The following is a 12,708-nucleotide window of genomic DNA, read 5'->3' on the forward strand; positions in this document are numbered from 1 at the left end:
AAAAAAATTGCCGTCTGGAGACGGCAACCCGCAGATGCTGCAGTGCCGTCCGTCCGTTTTTTTACTACGGGCGGACGGCAAGAGGTTAATGGTCAGAGGGTCACAGTCAACCGCTTCCAAGGAGACCCACAAGGGGGGGTCCCTGGTAGCGTGGTACTTTGGGAGCACTGCCAACTGGGCTGCAGTGTAGTAGGCCGCTACGTGAGGGACACCCAGGCCGCCACTCAGTTTCTGTGAGTAGAGTGTGGCGCGAGCTATGCGCGGTCGGTTTTCCCGCCAGACAAAGTTAAAGATTTGGCGCTGTAGGATTCTAAGTCTGTGACGTGGTACAGAGATTGGGAGGACCCTGAAGAAGTAGAGTAGTTTTGGCAAGTAAGTCATCTTGATGGCGGATATCCTCCCTAGCCAGGACAAAGTATAGTGCGACCAGGTACGGAGCAGTTGTGTGAGACAAGAAAATAATGCTGGGTAATTCGCCTCAAATAGGGAATCATAGGTAGCTGTTAGTCGGATGCCTAAGTAACGCAAGGCCCGGGGCTCCCACACAAATGGGAATGTGGTTTGGAGGGTGTCCACTAGTGGGGGTGGCAATGTCATGTTAAGGGCTTTAGATTTATGTGGATTAACTCTCAAACCGGATGCGGTCTCGTATTGGTCTAAAATGGTGAACAGGGTTGGCAGGGAGATGGTCGGGTTCGTGATAAATAACAGTATGTCATCTGCGAACAAACTAAGTTTATGTTGGTGACCTGCTATGGAGAGACCAGTTACATCCGGGTGCTCCCGGATTAACCGGGCTAGGGGTTCTATTGCGAGTGTGAAGAGTAACGGAGACAGGGGGCAGCCCTGCCTTGTGCCTCTAGAGATGGGAAAGGGGGCCGAGCGATGGCCAGCGTACTTGACCGATGCGCTCGGGTTCGTGTATAGTGCACGTACCCAGGTGATGAACATAGGGCCAAACCCCCACCTTTGCAATGTGTTAAAGAGGTAGGGCCAGGACAAGGTATCAAAGGCTTTCTGGATATCGAGAAGAAAATTATTATTTTTTGTGCGCTGATACTGATTTTAGTGTGTTTTTATCAATTGAATTGTGTATTTTTATCGGTTTAATATTAATTTGAGAAACATTTGCGCAATTATCGCAGGGCCTACAAATTTAATATCACCATCTTTTTATTCTACCGGGCCTGCGCTTTCAGAAAATATATGGTTTGGGGGGTCTTTTACAAACGCTAGCAACGCAGCAGTTGAAAATCAAATCAATAGGAAAAAATTGCAAAAAATTCAAAAATGGAACGCAGCAGTTGAAAATCAAATCAATGTGTGACTCCATGGATCCCCACTGCTGTCCCCCGCTGTCCTGTCAGTTTCCAGATGACAGCGGCTCTGTACGTGGCCGAATGGAGGATCGATAAATATCATTGATATTTACCGATCCTCTGTGCAGCACAAACAACGGAGTGATCGTGTGATCACTCCAGTGTTTGTAAATAACTGGGGACACATAGTGGGTTATTCACAAAGCTACCGAAGGCAGCCGAGTGAATAACCGACCCGAAGTTAGGTGAGCCGAACGCTGTTCGGCTATTCACTTCAGGCTTGTACAGCTGATTTCTGCCGTACACCGTCTGAAATCAGCCGTACAACGGCTTGCTGCGGCTGGGTTCGGGTCGGCCGAAGTGCAGAAGGAGTTTTACTCAGCTAATCCAACACCTGGATCAGCTTAGCCGAACCTCCGGCAGGCTACTCGTTGCTGTTCAGCCTATTCTCATAGGGACCAAACAGCAGTGAGTGAATAGCCAAATGCCGCCGAGCGCCATTCGACTCAGCTATTCTGCTCGGTACCTCTGTGGTACCGAGTAGAATAGAAAAAGTAGGGAAAAAAAGAGAAAATGATTGGGTGGAGCTAGCAGTGACAGCTAGCTCCGCCCAACTGTTTTCTATTGGACGGGACCAGCTGTCATTACAACGAGAGCTTGTCGGAGCCGGCGGTCATATCAAAGCCGGCTCCCACAAGCTCTCATGACAGTCCAGCGTCCCCTGGTTACTAGGTAACCAGGAGATGCTGAACTGTCATTACACACTGAGAACCTGGCGGAGCCGCCGTGATATGGCAGCTCCGCCGGGTTCTCAGTGTGTAATGACAGTCCAGCGTCCCTTGGTTACTAGATAACCAGGAGATGCTGAACGGTCATTACACACTGAGGACGCTGATCTGTCTCTGCATGCAAGTGGCCAGAGCCAACCGTGAGATGACGACTGGCTCCGCCAAGCAGCAGTAGCAGGGTGTCAGCAGCCGTTCCAGCTTCGGCTTTCACCTCGGCTCAGTCGAGCCGAACCCCCAACAGTAAAAAAAAATAAATACAAAATTATTAAAAAATGTAAAACAAAAAAAATAAAAAAAAATGTGTAAAAAAACTAATAAAAAAAAGCACAACTCCCTCCCTCCCCCCACATAACATACACATATTGTGGTGCACACCATGCACATGCGCTGCAGTGCGTTGTTAGAACGCATCACAGTGCATGATCTTTTTTATTTCTTTTTTTTCTTTTTAAAAAAACATTAAATTAACTGTGGCAGCGCATGGCAAAGCTTTGTGACGCATTGCCATGCATTGTGATACCTTGTGTTGCAAATAAATATACACCTGTATCATTTTATCACAACACAAACACCAAAACAATTTTTTACATAAGTCGATTATTTACAGTTTTGCATACCTTCATTTTTTTACCTTTTCGCAAAAAGGCGAAATTACAAATTTGCTAATATTTGTTATTTATTAACTCAATACAGTTTTATCTTTTAGATTAAGTCAGAAAATATTTTTTTGTGTGCAATGATACTGATTTTGGTGTGTTTTAACAATTGAATTGTGTATTTTTATCGGTTTAATATTACTTTGAGAAACATTTGCGCAATTATCGCAGGGCCTACAAATTTAGTATCACCATCTTTTTATTCTACCGGGCCTGCGCTTTCAGAAAATATATGGTTTGGGGGGTCTTTTACAAACGCTAGCAACCCAGCAGTTAAAAATCAAATCAATAGGAAAAAATTGCAAAAATGGCTTGGCCAGCTGATTTGAAAAATGTTCCGGAGGGCTTGGCAGCTAAAGGGTTAATAGAGTTAGGTTTTGAGGTTTAAAGATTATAAATTGTTAGTGAGTTTTAGAAGGGCAGTTTCTGTGGAGTGTTGCGGACAAAAGCCAGATTGAAAGGGGTCGAGGAGGTTAACAGAAAGGTGGCAACTCAGGCAGTTGTAGGCCAGGTCTTCAAGAAGTTTAGAGGTAAATGGGAGCAAGTAGATGAGTCTCAAATTGTTCAGACTGGTGGGCCCCATTCAGGGCTTTTTTTAAAATGGGGTTCACCAATACTTGTTTTACTGGTGTAGGGATGATGCCAGTGGAAAGGGAGAGGTCGAAGATGGGGTTAAGAGATTGTAGAATAGAGCTAGGGGGTGACCGGAGTAGTTGTGAGGGGATGAGGTCCAAGGGGCAGGTAGTTAGGTGGGTGTTGGATAAAAGAGTAGCTACTTAGTCTGCAAAAACATGAAACCGTGAAACATGCAACCGTGGATTTCCTTTTCATTTGTTTTCACAATCATTCTGATTCAATATTACTTCCCAGACAAGCGCTTAGTCTTACCTAATAGTTTTATTTCTACCAGATATTCACAACAAATTTGGGTGTTTGTTGATTGCTAAGAGTACAGCAAAATGTTGGCCCACATTGAAACTGATAAAGTATCTGAACAATAAACAGCGATCTATTATTTGCTTTGCTGGCAGAAAGACATGTTAGGTTAGCAACCTTCTTGCAATTTCTTTACCTCCTTCAGCAGCTCCTGCAGTCTTTTATCGCCAGAGAAACTTCCTTCAAGAGTCTTTTCCAACAAGTTGACTCTTTCTTGAAGTCGCACTATTAATGCGTCCTTTTCTTCAATTTGAACTCCCACCTGGTGAATAGCATTATTAACATAATAAATAATTACAGTTATTTACTGTATTCTTTGATAAAGTGCAGAGATCATCTAATCAAAATAAACATCAAAATAAACACCATAAAAATATATTTCTTCTGTAATCTCATAGTGTCTGGTCATGTAACCTGTCATGAGTTTGATTCCTGCACTCTGCCCAGCTGCCAGCTATTTGTCAGAGAAAATCCTGTAAGCTTCTATACAAATGATAAGTTGCAACCGACAATGCTGTAGAGCAGGGGTAAGTAGACTCTGGCCTCCGGATTTGTAGTTACACCACAGCTGGGAGGCCAGAGTTTGCCTACTCCTGCTGTAGGGTATTTGCAGGGAGCATAACTGCACTGGACCAACCTGTTTGGGTTGGGAGGGAGTCATAAACATATGGTGCGCTAACAAGGGATCTAGCAACCCTGCCACATTCATAAAAATTTTCTTTAAAACTGAACTCTAACACACATATATATATATATATATATATATATAACTAGTTTTAGCACCTGATCATTACTTAGTATCAGCCTCTATGGTTTGTCTTGTACAGCAGCATCCAGATGGAAAGAGGAAGGGGTCATACCTGACCCTACTAGCACACACAAGGGTGACTGCATGGCAATCTGCTTAACAAAGGAGTCACTCTAAAACAGGAAGTCAGGACAAATGCTCAGAGGACCAGCTGATTCTGCTGGAAACTAAAACTTTTAAACATCAAGTAGCAGCATTCATTGTAATTGATTTCGTCAGCATTTCAAATAGCTTAAAATGCTTTCGACTTTTGACTTAAAGGCATTTATTTCTGGTGTGAACAGGACTGTGAAAAAATGTGAGGGCTGGGTGAAGAGAAATCCAAATCATCTGGCAGGTATAACAGTTTCCCCACATACATTTTATTGGTGTATTTAAGGTGTTTGCCAGGAGTTCAGCTTTAACATTACACTACAGGTCTGCTGTAAGTTATCGCAATGGATAAAATCAGATTTGTTTGTACTCTAAAAAACTCTTTCAGTTTATTGAGGGACACAGGATTCACAAAATGTTATTCTGCTGCCTTCAGGGAGATTTGCACACTGGCAAACAAAAAACAGTATCAAGTCTAGTTTAACCCCTCCCACTCCCAGCATGCCTCAGTTTTGTAACAAGCAGAGTGGAGAGCAGACCATAAACAGGGCCGGTGCAAGGATTTTTGCCTACACTGGCGAAGGTGAATTCTTCTGCCCCCCCCATCCCGGCCACAATGCTACCCCAACATCCCCATACACTTTATTTGTGGTCTATTAAGCTATAGTGGTTGACACCAGGGCAGTTCGGCCGCGCTGATCCGCCGACATGAAGGATTCCATATATTGCTATGGGGACCGGTACGGGGGAGAGAAGGAAAAAAAAAACACGAACACTCTGCAGCTCAGGAATGGGAGACAGACAGGGGAGGGAGAGTTAAAAACAAACACATGCTCCACTTTACAATCAAGAGACAGAAGGGGAGAGAGAAAACTCTCACCACAGAGGAAGCTTTTCATGGCTGTCAGACGTGCAGGTACAGCCACACTGACTCCACAGTCGCACACAGCGGCACAGGCACAGCAGAGGGAACCAAGGGCAGGGACCAGCTCACATGGGGTCGAAGCTCGGAGCCCCATACCGCAGCGGCGGCCACTGACTGACCACTAGGATTTTTTCGCTCTCACTCCTTCAGCACCCTCAGGCGGCCGCTTGACTTGCCTTGCGGTAACGCCGGGCCTGACCATAAACACAGAGGGGTGTGACCTGTGCCTCTCAATGAGCTCAAAGATAGGGATTTTACAGCAGCTACAAAAATCCAATTTACTTTCTCGTTCAATTAGGGACACAGGATTCAGAGACAATTGGGATGCCCAAAAGCAGTCCAACTGAGGAGTGGGCAACACAACAAACAAAAAAAACGACTTGGGAGCTGCCTGAAGGACCTTACGCTCATAGCTAGCATCACATGAGCCTTGAGGTTCCACCTGGTAAAATGTAGAGAATATGTGAACAGAAGAGCAGGTGGCAACTTTGCAAATCTGATGTCAAAAAAGTCAAGAAGCATTCACAGATCTAGTGGAGGATGCCTTAACCAGAAATGGTGAAACTTTATCCCTAAGATCATAAGCTTGGATGATAATCTCTACAAGCAACCAATAAATGGTGGAACATGAATCTGGTTCTTAGAAGAGGGAGTCAAACTTTCTAATGGAAGCAATAGCTGTGAGGTAAACACACACAGTTCCAACTACACTGGGACAATACAGGGACATTTTCTTCCAATGTAGTGGGGCAGAACAAAGGGATAAAAGCACAATGTTCTTGTTAAATTATTATTAAAGCCTCACATTTTTTTGCATATATCTACTGCTAAAACCCCCCTGAAAACTATTGGAAAGAAGATGATGATGGGATAAAAAGGCATCATTTAAGGTTAAGTCCTCACACCAGCATTGACAGGAGGGAAAACATTTTAGGCTTTAATGTCACTTTAAAGTGAAAGGCCAAATCTACCTTGGAAAAAAAAGGGAATTTAGATCTTAATACCACTTTGTCCTTGTGTAAGACTAGAAAGAGGTTTTTTTGTTTTTTTTACAGAACAAAGACGGCAGATCAGACACACGCCTTGCAATAGTGATGACAACAAGAACACAAATTTGTGAGTGGAAGTGGAAAGGGGCATATCCCTGATTGGTTCAAAAGGATGTTTATGAATTGCTGAGAATTTGAATCCCACAGAGCCATGGGTGGTAATACACAGGGGGCCACATGATAAGAAAAAATGGGAGGCTAGCGATCTTTGAAACAAGATCACAAGCACTAAGATCTGGCCCTTGATGGTATTCAGGGCAAACTTTTAATCCAGGCCCCCATAGCAAAAAAAAGTAAGCATTTATCCTACAAAGTATTTCCTGGGATGGAAAGTTCTTTCCCTACATCAAGCAAAGTATGCCTTCGAAAGTGCAGTGGTAGACCTTACAGGAAGTGGGCCTTCTGGCTTTTTTTTCCATAAAACATTTTACTAGTTTTAACACTGTTGCATATGTTCACAGCTTCAAGTTACACAGCTGCCTAGAAATAGAAACAGTCCAAAACTGAAACAAGGCAGTGCGGCAATTACAAAACGCGTCTAGTAACAGTGTGAATGAAAAAAAGCTAAAGGTGGAAATATAAAACACAAACAATAGAAAGTGTGCAGTAAAATTGAAAATTAACGTCCCAGGGGCTTGCAGAACATAAACAGGGATTCCGGGCAATAAAGAAGTCAGTCTGTGGATAAGGGCATGATTTAGTTACACAGTCAGGTTGAAAAAAGACCAAGTGCATCAAGTTCCAGAATGGTACCTTCCAGTGCCCCATTTAAACACCAACTATGATACGAAAAGGCCAAAAAAAAAATCCAGGTGCCATCCCTGCTGAGCTAGAAGATGTACTGCTACATGAGTATTAAAAGGCACCGGCCCACAAGTTCAAGCCTGCAACACACCTGAACATACAGTATCAGGGTAATCTGTCATCGGGACCGTGAGCGTCGAACAGTGTGCTGCTTACCGGGGGCGCATGTTTGGCACATTGCGGAACGAATTGACAGTTTACTGTTACCGGCTCTTCAGTCGGTTACCGGCTCTTCAGCCGATACGGGCTGCATCTAAAGGGGAAGGTGCAGCATTTCTGGGGGGGGAAATGGTTAAACGACTGGAGGAGCTTTTAAACTAGATAATGGGGGAGGGTAAAATAAAAACCAAAAAATTAAATATTTAACAACCAATCGTGACAGATAACACGGAAGGAAAAAAATACAGGATTAGATAGTGGGCTCACTCCAGTCAACAGAGTTAACATAGTCAAAGTAGTAAATCAAGCCAATATAGAGAAAATACTCAATGTAGTCAATAAAGTAAATATAATTGCTCAAGGTGATCCAAGAAGGAATAGACCAACCGTAACAGGTGCAATTACAATTAGTAGTGGGGAGCAAACGTTTAACCAGTAAAAGTACAAAAATTAAATGTATGTTCACCAATGCTAGAAGTCTAACAAATAAAATAGAAGACCTTGAAGTTATGTTAGTCGAGGAGGAGTACGATATAGTGGGAATAGCAGAAACGTGGTTAGATAGCACACACGATTGGGCTACTAACATAGAAGGGTACAACCTGTTCAGGAGTGACAGGCTGGCAAGAGGGGGGTATGTATATATGCTCAACATAACCTCATTATGCACATCCGGGACAATATCACGTCAAGTGGTGGAGATGATGTGGAATCATTATGGCTAGAACTAGATAGAATGGACCTTAACCGTAAACTTATTGTGGGTGTCTGTTATAAACCTCCAAATATAGGGAAAGAGGAGGCGGCCCACTTACAATCCTAAATAGAAATAGCGGGGAAACAGGGAAATGTTGTGGTAATGCGAGACTTCAATTACCCAAGCATCAACTGGACTAATGGAACTTCCAAATCGGCAAAGGCTGCCATTTTCTTAACTGCCTCCGGGCCGGCCGTAGTAAAAAAACGGCCGGCCAGGAGCTCTCTAGATCTGAGCGGGCGTCTTCAGACGTCCGCTCAGACACGCCCCCTTGCGGGAAATGGCCGCAATTTAAAAACGGGCAGCGATGCCCGTTAATATACATGCGATCCGCCGGCTGTAAAGCCGGCGGATCGCTTGTATTTAGCGACGATCGGTGCGGCCCCCCCCTCCCTCTGCTGTCCCCCCCGCCATTGTCCCGCTGATCCCGGGCTCCGCTGTGCCCGGTGCGAGCCCGGGATCAGCATGTCGCCTGTGACACAGGGGATCAGAGAGAGCTCGGTACACGAGCTCCCTCCGGTCCCCTCTCCTCTGAAAGAATGCGGAAGTGTTGTATAATACATCACTTCCGCATTCTTGTGTCACTCTCCAGCTTCAGAAGCTGGAAAGAAGCTGATGGAGCAGATCTCTGCTTCATCAGCTTCTTTTGGGGGGTCCTAGGTGACATTAGGGGTCTTGGAGACCCCTGATGTCTCCATAAAGAGGACCTGTCACATATTTTGCTATCACATAGGGGGGGTTTATTAGCCCCCGTATGTGATAGCAATAAAGTTTAGTGAAAAAAAAAAAAAAGGAAACATTTTTTTAAGTCCCCCCAAACATTTTAAGTAACACATAAAAAAGAATTAAAAAAAAAAATGTTAAGTCCCCACCCATACATACACGCATGCATACATGCGTCGGGGGCGCATACGTGCAAAAAAGACGATTGCGCCCATTACGCCACACATGTTACATATCGCTGCGAACGCCGCAGTGAGAACAATAAGTCTAGGGCCATCAATCACTGATAACACTAAACTGATGAGCGGTAAAAACGTTTACAGCGTCGCCTATGGCTAATTTTGGTTGTGGTCGTTTTCTGCGATGTCGCGGGTGCGCGCAATTTTAAAGCTTGACATGTTTGGTTTCTATTTAAACGACGTGACCCGATCTTTTATATTTGACCAAAAAACTGGCTATTTTGTCATTGGTACCGATGTGCACCATGACAACTGGGTCATGCCCAACCCCATCCAGTAACCTGTCCATCCGTTCCGCAATGTGTCGAACATGAGCCCCCGGTAAGCAACAAACTGTTCGACGCTCACAGTCACAATGGCAGATTACCCTGTCTGTCAGTCTGATGATAGAATCCCCCACCACCAAAATCTGTCTCTCCTATGTCCTGCTCCAGCAATGCCTACCCTGAACTGTACTCTCCTTCTTTACTATCTTAATATTCCCAGACAAAAAGATAATTAATCCTTAGATTGATCATTTATATAACATTTGGCAATAAATTCCCCAGTTATCTTTTTTTTTGGGAAGTGATTGCCATTTCTTATCTGTTAACTGGGTAAAGGTTAAAATGTCACTTTCCAGTCCAAGTAGTTCCGGGGCCTTGATTCCCAGTCCATCACAAAACCCCTCCACCTCTCCATAATATCGGAGATAATACGATTGTCCATCTTTCCTAGCAATCAAACCTGTTGGGAAACCCCATTTATACGATATATCTGCCGCCTTAAGAATATTTAACAACGGTTTTAAAGCCTGGCGTCTCAGCAATGTTGCTCTTGGTAGATCTGGGAATATCAGCAACTGTACACCTTCAAAATTAATATGTGGGGGGCGCATGCGCGCAGCGGTACAAGATGGCTGCTCCTTGATACCGCTCCGCACTTCTTGAGCCGTGAGACACCCATTTCTGCTATCGTTTAGCCAGCTGGGTCGGTTCCCCGGGCGGATCGAACACCTACTCACCCCCGGCATCCAGATGAGGTCCTCGCAGTCCAAATACAAACGAGGCAAACAACCTCCTGAGACCCCTCGTACGTGCCGCGCTCTGGGCAAGAGGGCGCCCGGCGGCCTACATGATGACGCCGCCGCTCCTCGCATGTCGGCTGACTCTGAGGACAGCCAGGACCCATTTGCTGAACATCTATCGGGATCCCAAGGATCACATGCCCCTGACCTCTTCGTGCGGATGCGGGACATGGTACGGGAAGAACTTTCCAAGGCCTCCGCAACCATAACCTCGGAGCTCCGGCGGGAAATTAGAGAAATCGGGCACCGTACAGCTTCCTTGGAATCGCGTATGGATGATGTGACCACCATACTGGAAGGCCACGAAAAAGACCTGGAGACCGCCCAGAAGCGAAGGTGCAGAGGTTGTGGATCAGGGTCTAAAATTTTCTGAGATCAGTTCTCGGCGCAACCATTGTCCGTAGTCCTTGGGAGGCCCTCCTGGGTAAGCCGGTCACTCACCTTCTGAAGAGGGAAAGGAAGTTAGCTAATTTTATCTTTTTGGCTACCAGACAAACTATTGCTAGAGCCTGGAAGCAGCCCACGTTGCTTATTTCAGAAGTCAAGCAGCGGGTCATGGGTATTATGGTGCACGAGAAGCTTACGGCTATCCTACATGACTCGCATGCCTCCTTTCAGAAAACATGGTCGCCCTGGCTGGACTATGTACAGCCGACGGGACTGGATCGCGACTTATTGGCCCTCTGATTGGGATTTACCCGGTCAGGGCGAGCTGATTTCCCTCCCCCCCCCGATTCCCCATGCGGCCCCCTCCTCTTCTTTCTTTTCCTCTCTTTGTATGTCCTTCTCTCTTGTCTTTTGTTGTTCTTTTCTTCTTCACTTGCCTAAGGGTTCTTCTAAAGTTTTGATGAAACCCATCCCGGATGTCACAGGATGATGGCGAAGATATGGTATGCTGCTTTATCACCCAATAGTGGGGTTATGCTGGCGTCCTGCAGCAGCAGCAGGTAGCTGGCAGCCCCGCTCCAGGCCTTAAGCAGGGGCTAGCCCACCCAAGGAGCCTATGCATAGGTTATCTTGGTTTTATTAGATTTCGCACGGGCTCATGAGTGGGAGGTCCTTTGTTTTCCGCAGATGTCATATTATGTCCAGATTTATGGTGATGCATTGCACTAGCTATTATATGACTGTCATGCTGTAACCCATCAGTGAACCGTTCTAATAATGTACCGTGATGTTTTTTCCCACATGCGCCTTTTGGCATTGTTTCCTTGTGGATGGAACGTATTTCTGTTTCTGTTTTTTCCTAAATAAAAAATACTTGTACAACAAAATTAATATGTGGCAGTTCTCGGATTTTATGTACAACTTCTTCCTTATCTTCATAATAATGAAACCGACATATCCCTCGGTATTGCTAATGCCATACCTCTAGGGCGTACTGTCCGATTCACCTGATCTAGGCGAAGTGTGGCCGCTTCTGGTTTATTTCAAATTGAACAGAAAATACCCTGCATAGTGTCTTTCAGCTTTCCATCTAAGACACTTTCAGGCAAACTCCTTATTCTCAAATTTTTCCTCCCATCTTTATTTTCAAAATCTACCAGTTTATATGAAGTTGCGCTCATGTATTGCACATTTTTTATGTGTCTCTTGCATATCCTGAATAGCCTTATTATGCTGTTCCATATTTCCCTGCATCCATCTCTTCAACTCGCTTCAATAAACATGTTAGATCTGTTCTCATACCTTTAAGGTCTTCGGTTATTGATCTTTCCATTGCTTGTAGGATTTGGGCCATGTCTGCTTTAGTAGGCAGATCTTGTGAGTCCTCTCCTGTTTCCATACTTGTCTCCTTCGAGACCAATACAGCTGGGTCTAATTCACATGGCATTCCAGCTGAACCTTTTGTCAGTGAGCTTGAGTGTGAAGGCAGCGTATCTGAAGTATCCAGCCGCTGGAACCTTTCATCTAGATTCTGGTTAGGCTGTATCCTCTCCGCTGTAAGATATCTTTTCAGGGATCCAGTTCCCTCGCTTTTAACTCCATTTTTCTTTTGGCTTTTTTTTCTCATCTCTCTAGGGGCTCAGTTTAGATTAGTACAGCTCTCTCATGCCGCTTCATCGGCTTTCTCCTCGGCGTTCCCCTTACTCACGTCTGGTCAGCGTCACACGTAACACCTCCCCCCTCATCCTTCCATACCTGTCATTATAGTGTCCATAAAAATGTTGTACAAGTGTCATGCTATGACCTGACTAAGTTCCTTTCGTACCCTCGGATGTATCCCGTCTGGTCCTGGCTATTTGTTTGCATTTAATCTTTCTAATCTCTGTAATACTCTGCTCTCCTTTAGCCACAAAGATGGGTTAAAACTGGTACTACTATCTCCACTCACAACCCCCCCCCCCCCCCCCCCCTCCATTTCTTTAAATCTTTTTCCCCGGGG

At 44.9% G+C, this 12,708-nt stretch overlaps 1 protein-coding gene across 1 annotated transcript in view; it reads right to left on the reverse strand.

Moving 5' to 3' along the window:
* The window catches only part of GOLGA1 (golgin A1), a 309,940-nt gene that overhangs the window by 253,520 nt on the left and 43,712 nt on the right, over positions 1 to 12,708 (reverse strand). The window contains exon 6 of the mRNA XM_018563762.1: positions 3,836 to 3,961. Coding sequence (XP_018419264.1) covers positions 3,836 to 3,961 — 126 coding nt within the window. The remainder of the gene's footprint in view (positions 1 to 3,835; positions 3,962 to 12,708) is intronic.

The sequence above is a fragment of the Nanorana parkeri genome, unplaced genomic scaffold (assembly GCF_000935625.1).
Source record: "Nanorana parkeri isolate BGI_ZX_2015 unplaced genomic scaffold, ASM93562v1 scaffold693, whole genome shotgun sequence".
Lineage (NCBI taxonomy): Eukaryota > Metazoa > Chordata > Amphibia > Anura > Dicroglossidae > Nanorana > Nanorana parkeri.